This window comes from Poecilia reticulata, chromosome 14 (genome assembly GCF_904066995.2).
Source record: "Poecilia reticulata chromosome 14, P_reticulata-male-v2, whole genome shotgun sequence".
In the NCBI taxonomy this organism is placed as follows: domain Eukaryota; kingdom Metazoa; phylum Chordata; class Actinopteri; order Cyprinodontiformes; family Poeciliidae; genus Poecilia; species Poecilia reticulata.
The window spans coordinates 2,027,850-2,049,893 of NC_088843.1; the positions used below are offsets into that span (position 1 = coordinate 2,027,850).

A 22,044-nucleotide genomic window follows, 5' to 3' on the forward strand; every position below is an offset into this window, starting at 1 on the left:
CGAAGCGCGGTCAGATGGGAACATTGGGAAATAATCCTGTCACAGTTGCACTGTAAGCACTCTGATAGATTTAGTCATGCAGCATGAAACAACGATGATGTCCACAGAATGGATTCTCAGTCGCTTTCTGTCCAAATAATAACTTGCAAATGACTCGTCAAATTTATGATCAGAAATGGAAAAGCTCTTTTAGGTAAGACTTGAAAGTTCTTCAGGAACAAGAAATACAACCCAGTCAGGATTAACTTGTCATGAATGACGTTAAACTGCTGCATGGTTGAAGTCTGCTTTAGAGTGAAAGAAAATCTCATTTGGTTGAGAAATTCATTTTTACTGCAGCACAAAACAGTAAATTCATCAGCCACAACATTAAAGTGTCAAATGTTGTTTAGTTGATCCTGCCATTGCAGCCATGAGTCACCAGGGCAGGGACACCGAGTGCCCTGCAGAGTCTGCCACCATAAGTGTTGGGCTGCAGATAATTTAAGGTCTGCTGGCTGTGAGTGTAGAATCAGTCTGAGCGTTATCCCTTCAAAGAGCCAACTGGACCGTGAAAGTGGCTGAAAGGAGCCACAGAGATGTATGTAAGACTCCATGGAAACAAAGTGAAGGCCTGGTAATCTATCAGAAGGATTATCTTACAAACTACCTGAAAACGACTCAAAATGTTCTGCTTTTTCTTTACAAATCTATGACTGTTTACACAAGTATTCAGTTTTACATTTTAATATGATGCTACTTAGGATTGTGCAGAAGTGGAGCAAAGAAATATTTGACAATTTCTTCTTTAAACTCTCTTTTTATTGCCCTGAGTGTTTCTAAAAGCAGAGGCGGTCATGAAAGTAGATTTATTTAACGTCTGATGAATCCCTCCTGATACAAGCGGCCGAAATGGGTTTCCTCCTCCGCAGGGTGGCTGGGCTCTCCCTTAGAGAGAGAAGCTCGGTCATCCGGGAGGGACTCAGAGTAGAGCCGCTGCTCCTCCACGTCGAGAGGAGCCAGTTGAGGCTCGGGCATCTGGTCAGGATGCCTCCTGGACGCCTCCCTGGTGAGGTGTTCATGTCCCACCGGGAGGAGGGGAGACCCAGGACACGCTGGAGGGACGATGTCTCTCTATGGCCTGGGAACACCTTGGGGTTCCCCCGGAGGAGCTGGAAGAAGTGGCTGGGGAGGGAAGTCTGGGCCTCCCTTCTGAAGATGCTACCCCGCGACCCGACCCCGGATAATGGATGGATGGATGGATGGATGGATGGATGGATGGATGGATGGATGGAATCCCTCCTGAGTTGGTGTGCATTCTGCCACCATACAGAATGACCCATTGATTTCTCATTGCAACGTTTTTGGCCCACAGCATCACTGTTCCTCCACCATGTCAAACAGAGGATGCTGTTTTTCCACATATTCATCCTCTCTTTCATGCCAGAACAATCCAGACTGTTTATTGCTTAAAAGCCCAATTTTATCCTCCAAACACTCATTCTGCATCTGCATGGAAACACGGAAAAGTTCCAGAATCCTCTGTCATGAGGGTTTTTTCTTTTGACACATCGCTGTGTCTCTCTTTGATCAAGAGAGTCAGCATTTAAGATTGTATTATTTGTTACAGATAAACAAGCTGATCAGTATTGGCCAAGTCCCAGTTTGAGACAAACACACAAACAGAACCATCCGTTATCCAACACACCGGTAAACAACACGAAGAATGACGATTAGAACCTCGTCAGTTCAACAAGATCAAATGGCTTGTATGAAAATATCACAAAAATAATTCAAATCACTTCAACATGAAATTAGTCAATCTAAACATGTGATGACAGAGGTCTGGATAATTTTAGTCTGATAAGAAACTAATGAATTCAGGTTTTTTGTGACCCTTTGTTTGTAGATTACATTTATATCTGAGATGGGTCAGAAAGCTGCATGTGCAAACTCTTTGACCTGGACTTCATAAATCAGTCATGGCAGCAAATTGGGACCAAATGGAGCTTCAAACCTGGAATGAAAACTAGAATGAGGTACAGAAAAAACCAACAGAAATTTCACGAGCTGTTTCACATGAAACCCGAAGGAAGAACTGTTTTATTCTCTGATGTATTCTTTAAAGTTCATAAGTAAAATATAAATTCACTTAGAAATAATGATATGCAATATAAGTAAAAAAAAAACAACAACATTTTGCTAATGTTGGAAAGCATTCAAGATGATTACATTTGAATTTGACCCCAACTGACAAACTTCGCAAGTTGTGAGTGAGTGATGTTACATCTTGCAGAGCAAAATCTCGTCTCTTAAAAAACCTCAAGTGTTCATCTTCAAACTGGACTCAAAGTTTATAGATATCAGCGAATCTGTCGGGTCTATTTCTGTGCCAAAGGTCCGACACAACATCAGTTTGTGACAATGTAGGAGTCAGAGAGTTGTGCTTTGGTCGGCACCTCAACCTTCTGCAGGTTACACAATAAAGACAAAAACAAAGAAATGTTTAAGGATGTAAAAAACGCTCTCACTGTTCTGGACATCTGGACGTAAACTACAGGATTCAGGAAGTAACATTTTCCTTTTCTTCTGTTTGTCTGAAAAAGTAGCACTTCTCAGATGTTTTGTTTTTGTGGGGTTAATTTGTTGTTTAATGCTGAAGGATTGAAAGTAGCATGATAAAATTAAACATGGTGCATCTGATCATCCCAAGAAATTCTGTTACCTGCAAAAAACAGAGAAAGCTTTTCTTTTCTAACAAATGATAATGCAGATTACTTGTTCAAAAAGAAAAACACTTATGTGAAACCTGGTGTACCCACCTCCACCTTTGTAAAAGAAAAGGCGGAGTTCTGAAAATCATTAAAGCTAGACACAAAGCAGTCCTGGAGGAATACCTGCAAATGTCTAGACATCCCAGCTGGTCTGTGATCCTAAACATACAACCAGTGACAATAAACCGGTTTAAACCAAGGCGTTTATATTTGACAGAGGGGCCCAGTGAATGTCCAGACCTAAATCTCATTAGGAAGAACGTGTAGCAAGAGTTAAATATCACAGACGTTGTCCACCAATCTTACTGAGGCAAGGTCGTTTTTCAAAAAAGAAGATGGAAAAAAAAACCCTGGTCTTAGGTGGTTTTAAAAAATATTGACTCAGCGGGACTGAGTGCTTTTCAAGTAATATAAAAACTTACACCAATTATATAAGTTACATTTTACAACTGTGCACAACTTTTTGTTGATTTGTCACATAAAACCTCAATAAAATAAATTCATCTTAGTGCTTAAAACACAACAACATGTGGGACTATTCAAGTGTTATTACTTTTGGAAGGTGCTGTGCGTTAGCAGGAACGCTGCATGTTTGAGCATTTTAATCAGGCCGGCTTGTGCTGGCTCCGACATTTTAACACCTGAAAAAATGGACAATCTTCCAAACACAGCAGCACATAAATTAAAAACCTTTCAGGATGTTGGCACCTTACCAGCTGAGCTAACCTACCTTATCTAATATTGGGTTTGCATGGATTTAAGAACAACTTACATGATCTTAACACTGAAGATTTGACAAACTTGGTAATATTCTAATACTTTTCAAAATCGATATGCATAGTGGAATAATTATAAGCCTTCTGCTATTTTGAAGTGTTCACTGTCTGAGAGACAGTATGTTTCAACTGGCCTGTATGGGGATTGAACCCATGACCTTAGCATTATTAGCATCACACTCTGACCAGCTGAGCTAACCAGCCATACATGTTGAGTTTCCATGGATTTAAGAACTTATATGATCTTAAGATTTAAGAAAAGTGCTCATATTCCAATGTTTTTCAAAATCTATATTCATGATGGTTTAATTTAAGCCTTCTACTATATTGAAGTATTGATTTTCTGAAAGCTTTTGTTTCAATTGGCCAGTATGGGGATTGAGCCCATAAGTGAAGGTGATTTTAAATGAAACTACGTAACTGTCGGGTCAATCATAGATTCTGCTTTTGACATCCATTTTGTTTTTCTAGTTTCCAAGCTTGATGACTTGTTTTTTTATTATTTTCCTTATTAAAAACAACTTTTCCTGAATCTCCACAGCTAAAAATCCAGTTTACGACACTCACCATTTTAGAATATCTCTTTAAAAACAAAAAGTAACTATTCAAAAGCAAGACCGCTATATTTATATAACCATATTTATGGCATCCGTGCAGCAATTTTGCAGCCCAGTGATCTTTACACGGAAGAGTACACAGAGAAAAAACATGTCACAACTGTTGTGTGAAACTGAGATAAACTCTCTTTGGAGAAATCTTTGTGGTGGAAAAAGCTGTAGAGAGATCCAGAATGAAATCACATCAGGCAATTACAGTTTTCATTTTATTTAAACCAAGAAAGAACAGTAAATGACAATGAATACAAAAAAACATAAACAGGAAAAATGTGTTGGCAGTACAATAAGTTAAACAACAGAGGAAAAAATACAAACTTTTTTCAAAGAAAATGTTTAAAGATACATAAAATGCAAATGGTCTATAAGTGAGATGTTATACTAAACCAATCCCAATGAAACAAAAATATGTACAAGATCAAAGACAGCATGTGGTGGTGTTAAAGGTTTTCACATAATTTAAACAAAATACAAGCAAAGAAGCTAAAAACAAAGGAGGAACTACTGCAGAATTCACTCTTCTTTCAGATTAAAAAATATAGCTTTGTTAGATATTTTCCTAAAATTAAGAATAATATCATTCTCCTCCAGTTCACTTCACTATTCATAATAAGATAAGACTGATGGTCACAAATTGACGCTGTTTTTTATTATTCCAGGAAAGGAAGTTACACATCATCTCCAGCCTTCTCCCTCCTGACACTTTCCCGTCTCCTCAGAGGAAATGGAGAAATAAATGTTATTGGCTTCATGACCTTAGCTCCAAGCGGACTCATGGATTCTTAATATCAAGGGTACAAATAGATGCACATACATCCATATTCTCAATTTCTCTCTTTTTTTCCTCTCACAATGAGACGGTTTGGCACCAAGAAAACCCGAAAGCAGCAGGTTTTACTCCCACATGTTGTAAAGTCCAAGTTTACTAGTTTTTAATTTTATTTGAAACCGTTTCCATTGTGTTGCCTCTAGTCTCAAATGCATAACGTCATATTTAAAACTGTCAGGAGAAGAAGGGGGTTCTGGTTTCAGCCTGAGGAGGCTTTAAAAACACCCAGGGAGTCTTGTTTATGTGAGCAGGAATGCTTCAGAGCAATAGCTGAAATTCCTCTCCCAGTCAGGTGCAAAAGTAAGAAAACATCCTCAGAAAAAGATCCGTGCTCCAAATGGCCGGATTCCAAGCTTCAGGACAAAGAGTTCATTTGTTTTAAGCTCAGATTTATTGACATTTTTATGTCACATTTTAAAGTCACTGGAAGTATCATTTTAAGTTGTTCTTTAACAAGTTTAAACTGGTTATTTAATAACTAAACAACTTAGAAAGCTTTAAAATAAATTCTTCTTTTGCTGCAGTTACATAACCTCACATTAAAGGCCAAATATGTCCTGGAGAAAAGTTTTATGATCAGGTAAAGACAAACACTGGTGATAAGATAAGATGATAGGGTTCAATGTGATCGGCACAGTGGTGGAAGGACAACTGTGAGAAACATTGATACCATTCAGGTTAATAATCTGAATCTCTAATCAAAACCTGTTTTCAAATGAAACTGAAACGTTTCTCTGGTCTTCGCTACGCAGACGGTTCAGGGTTAGGAACCAGTGAGGTTTAACATCCAATAGGATTTTTGATTATAGCAAAAAAAAAAACATGTAGTTAAAGTACAACTTAAGAGATATCTAACCAAATACTAGGAGGGATGAACGTACATATCTGATATTGCATGTACGCCTTTCATCTATTCGGTATAAAAGTATTTAACCTTATTGATCCAGTTCTTCTCCTGACCCACAAAACAAACAAATCCACTGCAAAGTGACCATAAAGTTGATGGACATGTGGATGTAAAGCTGTATAAAAATATGTTTATTTTAATGTGAAAATAAGTGCAGAGTAACATAGTTCACTCTGCATACAGAGGCATTTTCTACAAAGTACTTTCCTCTGAATCTGAGCTCTGAGTTTCTGACACACCGTGAGATGCTGTGGTAAAGTTTACCAACAGGAGGAAAAAAGTCGTATTTGCAGCATTAAAAAGTGAAAAGTGAACTGCCAGTAAGTCAGAAACAGAACAAGAACAATATTTAGCTGTAGTACTGTTAAATGATGTTTTAACCCCTTTAACCAAAACTTTAACCACAGATCACTGCAGGCCACAAAGATCCGCAAAGTGAAAATTGTTATAAGCAGAAAACGGAAGTATTTCTTGAAATCAGTTTTAGTTTTTGTCTCATCTTTTAAATGTGCATTGTGAGTTTTATAAATGCCATTAAATATTAGATCTGGAAGCATGTGAACACAGTTCTTTGCATATGAGCGCAGGTGATTTTGTTTTCTTGGATTAGGTTAAAACACGATTCAATGAATGATGAATAATGGAGTTTCCAAATTAAGGGTTTTTGGAGATTCTTCAGTTCCAGGCCTCAACTTACAAATTTCAATCTGCTCAATAAGCACAGCATTAATCAAACCTGTCAGAGTGAGAGCACTGATCTGGGATCATGGAAATTTCACACCACTCCCCCCCCACCAAGGGAGGCAAAACTGATCCAAGATCAGCAGCCCTACGCGACAGAGCCTGATCACAGCTGGCGACGACGCTCAGCTCCTCACCCCACTAGAATTTGGTTTCCCCGTTTCTGCTGCAGCTGAAGCCAGTCTCCTCCTCTTAGACCAGCTCCACCTTGGAGTTAGGATACACGGCGACCACGTCGTAGCCCTCGGGCGGCTGGACGCGGGCCTTGGCGTGGGTCTCGCAGTACAGACTGTCCTCGATAAAGAAGTAGCCTCTCTGCTTCAGGTTGATGCCGCAGTCGTCACACATGAAGCAGTCTGGGTGGTAGAGTTTGTCCCGGGCTTTTACGATGGTGCCACTGCGCAAAAAATACAAAAATGGTTGGAGCATTTTGTTTACTTTGTAGAAATATAACCACATCGGCTGAGATGCTTTTCTTTCCATCAAACATGCGTAGCTCATGCTAACTCATTTAATTACAGCATGAAGTCTGTCAGTGTTTAGTATCTGAAACCTACATAGTGAAGATAAATCCTGATCAAATGTTCACATTTGATCTGCTGAATTTCACCAGGTTTTAAGTAGAACTGATAGTTTAAAAACCTTTTCTGAATATGATGAGATGTTTATTTTGCACCACTGAACTGAAAACAATCTCTTAATATAAAAAATTAAAGAAGAAAGAAGAAGGTGCAATGATCTGGGTGCACCATGAACTAAAGCATGTGACTCATCAGTCTGGTAAACGTCACACCTGCCGTCTGAATTACCTTAAATAAAGTTGATCTTTGTTAGTTGGATTTTTCTGAATCTTCCACATTTTCAATCTTTTTCAAACACTTTGTAAAGTGTTTGAAAAACTGTACCAGTCAGGAAAAGGGTACAAAATCTTGACAAAATATTTTTTAAGGTATAATGAAACAAAAATGTTTTTGGAAACTGCCAAACATGGCGGTGGCAGCATCATGCTTTCATATTACTTTTCCCAGAGTCGGATGTAAGCTTTGTTTGTTGACCCGAAACCTTTAAGCCTCTGCTAGAAAGCTGAAGATAAGGAGAGATTTCATTTGCAGCATCACTGAGTCCAAACATGCACAGAAATACACATAATTCTAACTTCATAAGAGGGAAAATGATGTTTTGGAGCCAACAAGAGAATCTGGGGCTCAACTAATTACTCAGAGTGAAAAATGCTGACAGAATTTTACCGAACAAGACTGAATGTTAAAATAAATCACAAGATGATTCATTTAAAGGTGTGCACTCTTATGTGAGCAGGTTTTTTCTTTTTTAGACAGATGTGTTTGTTTTTCGGTTGAATTGCACAGGATTTAAATGTGATGTCATACGTGGAAACAGTTTCAAAATGATTTATCATAGTTCTCTTTTTTTCCAAGGGTGTGTGTGTGCACCTTCTGAGAGCCTCAGTGTCTATGGGTGTGTGCTGATGCTTTGATAATTATGTAAGCACAATAGAAATTCATTTCAGACTTTACTCACCTTGAGTCTCATTGTGCCACATCTACATCTTTAATTTCAGAATATTACAGTTTTGCTTTTTTAAATGCAGTCATAATTGTGGAGTGGTGCAATTCATGAAAACAAAAAAGTTTTCAAAAAGCTTGAGTTGCTTCGGGGAGCTGACATCCTCACATTAACACTTTAAAAGGTAACGAGTTATGATGAACTGTCCAGTGACACAGCTGTTTATTTAAACGATATCTATGCAAATCAGACATACAGCCACTTATAGCCGTTTGCTTATTTGAATATATGTGTCCCACATGTTATCACGTATCAAAGGACACATTATGAGTGTGTTTAGAGGCAGAAGGTCCAGAGCTGTCACGCCTGAAAGTCGCAGCTGGGATCACAGTGATTAAATTAAAGCCGACTTCATCAGGCTAATTGTTGTGTTCAACAAAGGACTAACTCTTATTAGGCAAAGAAGCTCATTAACATGGGTTTCTGTGACTTTTATGCATTTCATCTCTAATAAAACTTTGTTTATAAGAGATGCAACAGGAAATCCAACTTTACAGCTCAAATGGAATGTAGCAAAACAGATTCTTGTGGCAAACTATTAACGAGAAAACTGGCTGCCCAAATAGTTCATGTGCTGCTCTGAATAAAACTCTAGTCACACTATTTACTGACTGAGATATTACAGAGGTCTGTGGTACCACACAAGAGCAGAGTTTTCTATTTAAGAGTCACAGAACTTTAAAAACAAGCCCTGTTACTTAGAACTCATGTAGTTCTAAGTAAAAAAATAACTTGACTTTCTCCACTTCAGATGTTAAGGATAAATTGAAAAATCCTGTCTCAATATTAATGTTAGTAACTCTCATGCTAACTTCTGCAGACACTCCATCTGCACTTATGAAGATTCCTTCACTCCTACACGCCAGATGCTTGACAGATCTGCAACATGTTTGCCGTCCAGCCAATTTTCTGATTAACTACTACACATTTACTGATATGCACAAGTACATATCAATATATCAGAATACCACCAAGTTTCAGTAATTCGGTTAAAAAGGGAAAATCCTGTATGCTTGTAACATGTTTTTAGAGTTTTTCTGTAAAATTTGTTATGGCCTAAAACTAATGCAAATCCTGTCAGTTTTTCAGAGAATTTGGATTTTCATAAAACCAAGACCACAAAATGATGTTAATGCAGAAAGACTGTGGGGTGACCCACTCAGTCATGTGAAAGAATGCAGACTTTAACGTCATTATTATCATCCACTGTAACAATAAACCATTGCTAAAGAATAAAGCTGTTCATAGATTGCTCTATCCAAGTCTATCAATAAAAACTTCGGTAGCAGGAAAAAGTGCAGTAGTAAGTTTAATACGTTGCCATGGTAGTGTAATATATCGAGATTCATCCTCACAGACCATAAATGTTTAGACAGAGAAGACGGTGAGGCAATCACTAGGCAGGAAGCAGAATTAAAACACATTGTATGTTACTACCCAATAGTAAGTCCCGCCCACTCCTCACAACTCTTTGGACTCACTACGGCCCAGTTCTCTGTCTAACAGGTCCGGAAAACCCCCAGAAACTCGGGTCTTACCCTAGCGATAGTTTGTGGAGAATTATCTGTTTAAACTGGGGTCGGAAAGGACTCGTCTAGCTCTGACTACCTTCGATCCAGAAGTTATGACCTTTTACAGTTGGGGGGCAATCCGCTGAGTAGCCCTCACAGCGACATAACCCCTACAACCACTCCTGTTAACGGTAGCTCCTTTCCTAAAATAACGGCACTTGTTAACGGCTAGATTAAATTTAGTGACTTAGATTTAAGTCCCAAGGTCATTATTTTAGTTTTGGCTAAAAGCAACCTATAAAACATTTCTACTTTTTCCTCCCAGAATCAAACTTCATAGCTATTTTACAACCATCAAAGAACTTTAAGGTGACTCATTAATTGAATGTCCACAACATCTTTTAGATTTTCTTAAATGCTAATTATTTTATTAGTAAGGCAATTTTGCAAGGGTCAGTACAGCTTAATTCACTAGCAGAAATAATCAAATAAGTAAAATCAATAATCTAGCCTATCTTTCCCTAATGCTGACACTGAGAACTAAAAAAGGGAAACTTTGAGAGAGACGGACAGAGTTTGGCATTTTGAACCCCAGAACTGGCCTGATGATGAAGAAGGTGTTGCAGCAGCAGGAGGTTCCCAGTACAGGAAGAGTACTGACTTAGAGCAGCAGGTCTCGGGCATCAGGGTGACTTCCTCATGCGCGTAGCGGTCCTCAGCTTCTTGTCTTGCAGCTCTGTAGCTCCCTTCTCCTCGTCTCACGATCTTTCTGGTCCCACGGAAGGAACACACCAGTTCTTCCTCTTTGCCTTTGTTCTTTGCCTTTGTCTTTATCTTTGTCTTTATCTTCATCTTTGCCTTGGTCTTTGTCTTTGGGGGTCTAAACCCAGCTGTTGAGAGAAGTGCGATTTGAAGCCACATGTTGCGGGGCTAACGGGTTGGTCCCCATGTGCAGAACAGTCTTCGGTTCTGTGGCCCCGGCTCTTCTTCAGCTGCAGTTCTTTGTCCATCTCCGTCTTGGCTCGAAGCTGCCTGAAGGATCCAACCAAAGTTTCCTCTGTTGCACCCACCTTATAAAGGGTTTATCCACCTTTTGGTGCGTTTGCATTGGCTAGCTTTGTTGCTGTGCCTGTCTCATTGGCTGACTGCTTGGACAGATGATCTCATCTCCATCACCCTGGAGACCTTATGACCGGATCTCTGTTCTAATGTCCCCAAGTTGCTCAACAGTTCCTCCTACCTCTGTTTCCTGCCCAACCTTTTTTTAGGCAAGTTGAAGTTTAGCAATAAGGCCTTAGTCACCTCCGCTATCCTATCAGTTCCCCTTTTCCCCTGACCTTCCACCTACCATCTACCTTCAACACAACATCAGTGACCTTTAATTACAGTTACAACATTTTACACCTTTTCAAGTTCAATGTCAAAATCACATTTATAACCTTTTAGTTTATCTGATTCAACATTCATTTATAATGTTATAATAACCATAACTTATTAGTTACTCTTATTATAATCATAAGGTGAGTTATTACAGACATTTCTGAAAAGAACCCAATAATAATCCATTATTGTAATTATCTGATACCAAATTACAGTTACTTGTTTCACCTTTAAGTACTTCCACAAGTAAGTGTAAATATTCTTATAATCAAACCAACATCAACCACTGGTTAAACCAATATTAATTATTGGCATAATTATAAGTCATTATTTTAAGTATTTTACTGTGGGTTTTATCCAATCTCTCAAAATGTTTAGATTTTATTCTTTAAAAACCTTTAATGCTTTAAAATAAGGAATGGTCTGAACTATTTTTAGCCTGATGCAAGACAGAAACTTCCCCTTTTCTTCAGAAAACCAGCTCTTCCTGTTTCATGACTTTCTTTCTGCCTGACTATGATTTTTTATGATTAAATATAAAAAAGTAGAATTAAAGCAAAGTTTGCAGGACACAATAACAACACACACAACCAGATTCATTTTATTACAGTCTGACTCTATTGTTGGGTCTTGATGTCACCTATGTCATTAATTTTAAGGTAATTTTATTTATTATTACTATTAAACTAAAATCTCCAGCATGGGGAAGTGGGATGAGCTCGACTTTTCTCGACAACATGGTGCTGTCAAAGCACACGGCAACATGCAGAATGTGGCCAAATCACATGCAGCACATGTACTTTATAAAAACGACAAGACCTAATTTTTCACAAAATAATCCCCTTACTTTCAGATGAGCATAGAGAAATGCCAAAATGAGAAAGACTGTGACAGCAGCTTAATGTTTTAGTCCTGGACTGCAGCACAGTGATCATTAAAACTAAACCTGCTTCTTTTTTAACCACAATGAAACCACTCATGCTTGACTGTAAAACCTCTTGTCACAAAGCTCTATACATGCTCCAAAAAGCTGTAAAATGCTCAGAGGTCATAACAGGCTGTTCCTGCCTGCAAGCCCCCCAATGTGTTCCTGTCAGTGTAAAGCGTATGACATCACTGCCTACCTGTGGCAGCGGGTTACCGGTGCTGGTGGTAACTTTGGCCAACAGACTGTCTGCATCTGTGCACCTACGTCTAACCATGCAGTTATGTGACGCTGGGTGTGGAGTGTGTCTTTGATTAATCATTAAAATAAGGTTTCTGGGAAATGATGGCTGGTTGGTGCAGGTTGAATGGTGCGAGTTAACCTCTCTGACTCCAGCCAGAGTAAAACCTTGACTCACCTAGCATGGTGTGGGTCTTAAAACTTTACGACCGTAGGCGACGTGACAAAACAGGCAGAAGATATATGATTTCCAGATGCAGTTTAAGCATTTCAGCAGTCATACGCTTATATCTAAACCATGCAGTTCATTACACATTTTTTCTGTTGAGTTGGAAAAAGTATTACAATGTCTTTGCGTGTTGAACTTAAAGTACTTACACGATGCCGTTACAGCAGCGTGAGCACTGCGGGAGCTTCTGCAGACCAGGCATGGGGCTGGGGATCGGGCTGCCCAGCTTCGGTATGGGAGACCTGACCGGAGATCTCAAGCTTCTCATTCTTTCTGTTGGTGACAAACCTGTTGCAACAAAACAATAAACGTAACTTTAACCCAAAAATATTCAGCCGTCGGACATCTTACAAGCAAGACTCTCATACATAAACATGGAACAGTTTTCCAACATCAGCACTTTCTCTGTTGGTCTCTGCTAAATGTTTATCTTACACACAGGTTGTGTTTGCTTTGCTTAATGTGATTTGATGATAAATAGATTTCTGATTCTGCTTATTTTATCAGTAAGATGAATGGCTTTCAGACATTCATTCAAATATTCTCCATGCATGTTTGAACTAGACGGAAACTTCTCAAAACGAACTGAAAATTGTGACCATCAGTTCCATGTGATGAAAGAAGATTTTAGAGTAATTTCTCATGCCGTCAGGTAATAAATAACATTTGAAAACGAGTTAATTACTGTAAGAAAGGATACAGGTTTCTCTATAACAAGTTGCTACAAATATTGTGCAACTTGGCAAGATGAATATTTTTTTACTTGACTGCATCTGTAGCAACAGAAACTTGGAAACAGATGAGGTATAACAGGAGATTAAGATTTCACAAATTATTACTTTGGTACCATAAATCACTATTGCAGTCTATACAAGATATGTGATAAATGCATTAAACTAAAAATGATGTTTCAACATTACTTTCAGGTGTTGTTGTAACCTCCAACTCCTGCTGACATGCTACTGACTAAACTGAACGGCATCATCTTATTATCTGGTGGAATTGATTGTCATGAATATCCTATAATAAACATCAGAAACTGGAATTGTCAAAAATTACAATTCACTGATGAGTTGATTTGTTTTTCGGTGAGACTTTTTTGTTCTTTATGGAGATTTGCTGCAAAATGACCAACAGATAAATCCTCCTAATAAGAACCGATGCCCTCTGCAAATGTTGGAAAAATGTGCAAAAACATTTATATGAGAGCTTTTAGAAGAGTAATATCTATGATTTGTTTGGTTTAGTGGAGGAGTGGTGAAAGTGGATCTTTCAGCATGAAAATAAGAGTCAAGTTTTAGGAATAGGTTAAGCTTTTTCATTCAAACAAACCACTTAGACGTTAATGACGTCAGATTAACCTGGATCGCTAAATAATAAAGCCTTACAGTTCTTTTTCTAAAAACGTAAAGCCACTGAATGCAGTTTGGTTTTGATCCTTGGCAAGTTGAAACATGAGACCAGGATGACGTGCTGCCACTGCAAGTGTAGGCACAGCGCTGCGCTCCTTTTCACAGCACAATAAAAGAAAAGTGTTGAAATAAATAAACATTCCTTGTTCTCTGCTTTCGTCTTCAGCTTACATCACTGTCTTGAATTTTCCTTTTCTTCCTCTTACTAATTTTTTTCCTCTCCATGACTTTCCTGTGTTCTCTGCTCATGTTTCTGCAGCAGCATTTCCTGGTGAGATTTCACCAGTCAAAGCCGACTGATGAAGGGAAAACATCCAATACTACAAAATCCACAATTTAATCATCATATCATTATGCAACAATCACATGATTTGTAATTACATTTGTTGTACTGGCAGGAGCAGCCGGAGTCGGCTTCTTCACGTTTTTATAGACTTCAAATCCAAATCTTGTTACAATCTGTTAAAGTAATGACGCATGAGCGATAGGGGTGATAATCATGGTGGGTGTAGACGAGTTCCCACAGATGGTGAGTTTTATGAAGAGCTGTCAGCTTAGATCATCAGGTGTTTAGTTATGCCTGCTTAGTGGGTATGAATGTGGCGTGCCTTACGCTGGATGTCTCAGCTACTTTGGTCGTTTAAAGAGCAGTAAAGCAGATCAGAGGAGTTCACAGTATGACTGATCAACATCACTGATGATGTGCCAGGACAGGATATTCAAGCCAACCAGGCTGGTATGATGAACACTAACCACAGTTTAATCATCTGGAGCTGGGCTTCAAGCAGCTTTTATTCCTCACTAACTGCAGACATGTGACTGAACTCCTGACTGAGACACATTCACTATTAAATGTGGCTTTAGTATCTCTATAATGTAATGAAGAACTGGAATGGAAAAAAATGAATGTGCTGCACAACTATAGAGTGACTTTCTATTAAGTAGGCTGACTAATAAAGGGTTTCCAACCACACACACACACACAAATGCAGAAAGTGCAATTAGTGAGGGCTTGTTTAGTCTTGCTTGAGTTTTATATTCCAATGGTGGAACCGTATACAGTAGCCCGATTCACAGAATCTGATTTGCTCTGCTCGCAACACACACATCTCTTTCTTTAACACTTGAGTTGCACAGTTTGTCCAATAGTTTGGTTAAGTCAACCAAATATTTTGCAAAATATTTGAAACTAAATTTTGATATCCAAATTTAGGACACATAAAGACGTTGAAATTAAAGCTTATTCAGCTCGTGTAAACAATCCCAGCCACTTTTCAACCACATCAAGACAACAATAGATGCATTCATGAATACATCTTGTCACCATGTATGGCTTTATGTATCAAAGTGGTTAAACAACTTTTGTTCTTATTTTACAGCAAAGCTAGTTATAAACAATAAACATTGAAATAATGTACTTATTAATACTGAACTCTGCTTATAATTGCTGACCAGCTTTCTGCAAGTTTCTAAAGGCAATTTGGCAAAATAAAATCTGAGAGTATTTGAGCTCTCCTTGCCGTCACCCTGATCTTTGCAGAGTCTCCGTTGGATTGAAGTCTGGACTGCACCGCTCCAAAACGTTATTATTACTGACAGTCAGTAGAAATATGTTGGCAAAATTAAAAGATTCATTTTTAGATAAATATACCAGGTGTACAAAGAATCTTGGGCTTAAATATATGCCATTAATGGTTACAATGTAATATTAGCATTCAGCTTCTATGCACCACAAATTTGGAACAAACTTCCAGAAAACTGTAAAACAGCTGAAACACTGGGTGTCTTTACATCTCAACTTAAAACCCACTTGTTTACAGTTGCTTATGGCTAAATTAGGGTTAGAGTGCAGGTTTTGATGTCTTTGATGTTTTTAATGTTTTTATCTTCATCTATTTATTCTCACCGTTTCCATTTAGTGATGTAAAGCCCTCTGGAAAACGTCCCAGTTAAACGACGTTTAACTAAAGTCCTACGGGGTTTAGAGTCCCAGTTGACGGCGTTTCAACTAAAAACCTAGAGGTTGGAGTCCTTGTCAAACGGTGTTTTTGACTAAAGTCCCAGAGGGTTAGAGTCCTAGTTAAACAGCGTTTAACTAAAGTCCTACGGGGTTTAGAGTCCCAGTTGACGGCGTTTCAACTAAAATCCTAGAGGTTGGAGTCCTTGTCAAATGGTGTTTTTGACTAAAGTCCCAGAGGGTTAGAGTCCCAGTTAAACAATGTTTAACTGAAGTCCTAAAAGGGGTTTTAATGTTTTTATCTTTTTTTAAAATCTTTTTCAAAATCTCTCCGTTTCTCACTGTTTATTCAATGTCACAAGCACCTTGAAATGCCTTGCTGCTGAAATGTGCTATACAAATAAATTTTGATTGATTGATTGATTAGTGTAAATATAGCCTGATGGCTTTCCTTCTCAATGTCTAGGAAATATAAATATGTTACTGCATTACAGCAATAGTAAGATGAATTTGTAAAAAAAAATAATAATGCAGAAATCATTTAGTTTGCAAGTGATTTTCTAAAATGTTACAGAAAACCAAGATACATTTCAGGAAAAAGAATTTTATCGCAAAAACACGAGTTTCTGTTCAACTGTTTTCTTATTGTAAAAATTCCATGTCGGCTTTAACGACACAGAATATTTATTATAACAGCAACTCGACTATTATTTCTAGTAAACCGGGTCAGAGCCTGGAGGATTTCTGGCCAACTGTCACTGTTGTTTGCTTTACCTCTAAAAGCCCCTTAAACACAACATGACCTCTGCAGGAGCTCACGCCTTCAGACGGCAACCAGCTAGAGAGATTTAAAAGCTCGATAATAAAGTAAGGCGCTGCTCAACTAGAGTCACATGTCAACACAGTTTGTTTCTGGATGAGGGGAACCATTTCTGTTTTAAAAACAACAAAGATGTGAAACATCTGTGGTTAGATTTCAGATTTAAAGGCACAGAAGTAACAAAGAGACATGCAGCTTTTAAAAGGGTCTCTGTAAACTTGAAGCATCTTTCCGTTTCAACAAAGGCTTTAAGTGTCAGTCAACCCTTCAGTCCCCAAGCTGAAAGACAACTGACAGCAGACAAGAGAGGCGGCTTTTAATCTGTAAAGTTCATCAGTGGTGTTGGATTCTCTCTGCCTCCAGTCGCTTTCATCTGTCGTTAGCATTTGTCTCCTTCTTCGGCTCTTGTTTTTTGTGCTCCACCAAGTGTTATGAAGGTGATAAATTAGAGAAGCTGTGTGGTTTGGCTTTGCCCCGGGCCTCACTGCGGGAGCACTTTACTTTGTTTCTGGTGCTTTGAATTATCCTGTCAACTCTCACTTCAAAGCTACAGCCTGAAATGTTGTGACAGAATCTAATACAGAAGAGAAAAAAACAAAAAACAAAGATTGCTTTATACTAAACTTGTGGGAAAAAGACTGAACAAAACATGCATTAGAATAAAAAATATATTTTTTAAATGTAAACAAATGTACTCTTCAAAAGTATCTCAAATAAATGCAAGTGAAGCATGTTTATAATTTATACTTTTATGTTTAAGTCATGAGTGTTTTGGTTCAGTTTTGTCATTTTCTGAAGTATTTCTTCCTTGTATTCAGCTGCAGTTCCACTGATCGTTGTGTTTTCCATGTTTCTCCTTGCAGTATTTCCTGTTCAGTAACCGCTCCTCTGTTACCATCACCTCATGTCTTGAAGAGTCATTATCTTTCATTATCAGTAAACATTTATCATATTACCTGCTTCCTGCTTGTGTTTTGGTTCAACAGAAAGTGACCGTTGATCAGAATGTAGAGGAACCAGTAAATATAATGCACGATGTCCTGCTAAACAGTAACGATGTGAGAAGGAGCGTCGTTTACTTCTCTACTCCCCAAAATGGGAAAGACAAGTAACGCGTTGATGTTCATCTCAGGTATGAAATCTGTACCATAAACGTTTTCTGCTCTTTTACAGTGTTTTCTTCTTTATGTATTTTAATTAGCAAAATAGTTTGTTTTGTTTTGCAAGCTGCAACTTCAATAAATATTTTATTTAACTTACAACAAAATCGAAAATCCTACTCAAAATAAAAAAAAAATAGTCTTGAGTTCAGGGTATGATTTAGATTCTCATCTTTAAAACAAAATCAAAAGGTTTTTGTAATACTTTCTACTAGAACATATAAAAATGATATTTACTTAGAAAAGTGAAAAGTTTACTGATGCAGTTTAAAGCTGTAAACTCCACTCAGTCCAAACACTTTTATAAAGGCTCCTTTTATGTTAGATTGTAAGAGGAACATTAATGATGAATATCTTTTGTTATTGGTGTATAAATACACACTAAGTTATAATTACCTCTCCCACTCCCTAAACTTTTGTCCAGCTTCAGTGGTAAACATGAAGAGAAGGTTTTAGTTCCAGGGATTAACTTTCTGCTGCTGCTGTCAGCATCACATGACTCCTCCTCAAATGAAGGAATGCCAAGTAGTCGGACAGGAAAGCCGTATTTCTTACTTTTATTGTCTTCTGTGAAGTTGTTTTTGCTCTAAATTGCTTTAACAAAACTTCCCTCCCCCGGATTTTCTTCTAGTCAAGTTCTATTTTAAAACACTTAGGCTTTCTCTGTCCTTTTGTCTTTGCTTTTCTTTCGGTTATTCTATCCGTCTCTCCCCCTTCCGATCTGTCTTTTAACTCGGTTGTCAGTGTTTTTCTATAAAAGGAAAACTATGCCACTAGATAGAGGAGCTTCGGTCAGAGGTTGCCTGAGCGAGAATCACAAGCCACATCTGCAAAGCAGGAACTATTTATTCCCAAACGCCTTGTGTTTATGTGACTGTTTGGAAGAAATGCATTGATGTATGTGAGCAGAACTCGATGCTTATTTCATGCCTGCTTTGAAGTAAACATACCTGTATTGTGACAGCTGGTGGTAAAGTTGTGCCGAGTTTTTTTTACATGTATCTTTTTAAGCTTGACAAAGCCACAAATTAAAATGTAAAACTTTCTAATTCTGTTTGTCATTCTGAACCATTTCCTTTCACTTCTGCATTGAGAGTAAAACACTTCAACGGAGAATAACTCAACCTACAATCCCACTATTCAACAATCAGAAGACTTTGTACATATTTGAATTATGCTGATATTTCTAAAAAGCTTTGGATCGATTCCATTTGTTGTTTAAGTATCAGACAGAAACACAGGAGGCCGTACCTCCGTCCTCAGCGTCCAGGATCTCCTGGAGGTATTTGAAGGAGCCAGACTGTTTGGGCGCAGAGACAGGCTCTTCGTAGTCCTGGAGCATCTTGTAGACATCTGACTGGGGGTCGAAACCATTACGGCTCACTGGGGACTGCGGAGGAGGCTCTGGACTGAAAACCACATAAGAAGCATGACTCGGTAAAAGTTTTTGCAAAGCAGCCAACAGATGACGATTAGGAGCGAAGAAGGGTGAAGAACAGCATGTGTTTGGCAACGGATTGATTCCGGTTTACCCACACAAATGCTGATTATGCAGCATTATTTTTATATGAACAAAACACAGCTAATAAAGAAACAATTTACTTAAAGTGTAGATCCAACATTATCCAGTGGTCAACCTGAGTCACATGCTGCACAACCTGCAGTTACATCAAATGTGTGTAATGTTGTTTTGAAGAGCCTGGTTAGTGATGCACCAACCAATCAGCCAGGTTGTCATGAGCTGAAAATCTTTATCGACTTAAATGCACCAACACTGCACTGAGTCTGTAAACGCATAAAGAAACAGAATGCTGTTTGAAAAAATTTATTTTGAGTTTTGTTAAAATCAGATAAAAGGTAGATGCAAATGTTTACTACTTCCAAAGAAACAGCAGCACATTATTGTTTAATGGTTACTGTCTCTTACATTCAATCTGCATTTGGAGGTAATATTTAAATAAATAAGTCTATAACTGTATCAGCCAGGAATAATATGTTTTGATATTTAAATCATTTCTTGGGAACTTAAAACTTATTGGGCTGTTTTTCTACAAAGCAAAATGTTTTGGTAAAATTAGGTGATTGACAAACAATCATCAATAACTAAATTGATTTATCTCTTTTACATAAGATTCTATATTATAACCTTATCTATTAATTGAAGTTTTGATCCTTGTTTGGGTCACATTGATTCTTTATAATCAACTTTAGTCACAGGGCTGGAAACGTCAGCGGCAGTACAAACTGACGTGGTCACCAGCCACGCTCCTGTTTATGCTCTGAATAATCCGGTCCGAACAAATATTTTTAACACTGGATTTAGGTTAAATAAACAACAATGAACTAAGAAAAACCAAAGAATATAAAAGGGAAAAAAAATCAAAAGTGCAAGAGTGGAAAAACGTTTTTATAAAATCAGAATGGAGGCACCAGAACCAGCTGTTTCCTTTTCTCTAGATGTGATTCCTTATGCTGGGATTAGTCTGGGATTATCAGCCGCTCCAGGCCACGCCTGTGCTTGCTCATTCATCCAGATTGAAAGCTTCAAGCTTTAGGAAGATGACGAGCTGAGCTGCTGACAGATGTGTGCAGAGCAGACACACTTTGTCTCCAGACTCCTTTTCAGGAGCACCAGGAAGTTACATGACAGAAAAAACGAACGCTCAGCTCTGTTTGAAGTGAAGCTCAGTGATCGAGTAAAATGGCAGTAATGAGCTCAGCTGGAGAAGCAGAACGACAGAAGTCAATGGGTGCCATGAAAATAGTTTTAAATACTGGGTTTTCCGTTGGGCTTGGGGTGGAGACCTGGATGGGATTAACAGTCCAGTTGCAGGGAACTCTGGGAGTTTTTCAGAGGATGTTCACCAGGGAACAGGAGACACAGGTTTATAACCCGCTGAAGGGAACACACAACAGCAAATGGCTTTTCCAGGCCATCGGGGGCGAGCCGCGCAGGTGTGTCACAGGATATCCAAACTGTGTCTCTGTTAGGATCCGCACATACCGACATCTGCCATGTATGACATACTGCAGCTCTGTTTTTAAATGAAATCCTACTTTGTTTTAACTTGATGGATTTCAGAGCCCGTCGCTGGAGACGGGCTCCTACTTCCTTGTGTGGTTTTCTCACAGCCGTGGTGTGCAATGAGGCTGATCTGGGAAATCTCACGGAGAGATATTCTGAAAGCCAACAAGCCTTAACAGCTTGCACGGACATGGTTCACTGTTCTCCACTCGTACAGGTTGCAGCAGGAGAACAACATGGATCTCTTTGTTCTTTCTTTAATCTGGGTTTATATGGAACAAACACATTAAAATGAGGGCTTATTTTGATGGCAGCTCTACAGAAAAGCTCAGAAAGGCAGAACAAGACTAATTAAAACAGCAGAAATAAGGTGCAAATTAGAACACAAAAACAACCTCACACAGCTAATCCACAAGAGCTATTGATTCTGCAAATTATGGCTCATTGTCGGTACTTATGTCGTTTGAAAATCGCGTTTATTGTCTCACCTGTGTGTGGCGCTCAGGCTGAGACCCCCCATCTTGCCTGGCAGGGATCTGTCCCCGTTGCTGCCATTGTGAGCATAAAGCCCTGCTGGGTTGTTGTACTGGGCATGCCCAGTTCCGTTCCCATGTCCATAGCTGTGGCCGTTGTTGGGTCTGGTGTGTCCATTATTCAGGTGAGTGGGCTGAGGAGTGAGAGGGGACTGCGGGTCAGAGGTGTACGAAGGTTTACGACCGTAGCTGCCAGAACTGCTGCTGATGGGACGGAAATTCTGCAAAAGAGAAAAAGAAGAGGAAGAAAGGCATGTCAGAAGGGGTGACTTTAATATTTAAATGGAAAATAGATTAAAATCAAACATAATAGTGGAGATGATGCTTGGAGATTTTTATGGAAAAGAAACTTGAAAACGTTTAGAAAAGATTCCACTTTCTGTTTGCTACTGCTTTCCAATAGGAGTCAAATATTAGTTTTTATGATATCTTGTCTATTTTTTGTTACATTTGCATTTAGTTTGCTTTGCCTCGACACCTACACAACTCTGCTGTATCCTTGGAGTTTGTGCAGAGGTCAACACCCTCCTCATGCATTTGCACAAACGCAATGGTGACATCATCGAGCTGCTCTGTGTTTACTGCAGCTATCAGCGCACTTAAGAGATAATGCTCGCTTTGCAGCCGGGCTCGGATGTCTCACAGACA

At 38.6% G+C, this 22,044-nt stretch overlaps 1 protein-coding gene and 1 non-coding gene across 2 annotated transcripts in view; both read right to left on the reverse strand.

The window, feature by feature from the left end:
• Nucleotides 1-3,659: 3,659 nt before the first annotated feature.
• trnai-aau (transfer RNA isoleucine (anticodon AAU)) lies at nt 3,660-3,733 on the reverse strand. The gene has a single exon. It is a non-coding gene; the product is annotated as a tRNA-Ile (tRNA).
• A 605-nt stretch (nt 3,734-4,338) lies between these two features.
• Nucleotides 4,339-22,044, reverse strand: part of pdlim4 (PDZ and LIM domain 4) — a 49,841-nt gene continuing 32,135 nt past the window's right edge. Inside the window, exons 4-7 of the mRNA XM_008426896.3 lie at nt 21,352-21,617; nt 19,090-19,247; nt 12,639-12,777; nt 4,339-7,017 (exon numbers count right to left, since the gene is read on the reverse strand). Coding sequence (XP_008425118.2) covers nt 6,813-7,017; nt 12,639-12,777; nt 19,090-19,247; nt 21,352-21,617 — 768 coding nt within the window. The 3' untranslated portion in view covers nt 4,339-6,812. The remainder of the gene's footprint in view (nt 7,018-12,638; nt 12,778-19,089; nt 19,248-21,351; nt 21,618-22,044) is intronic.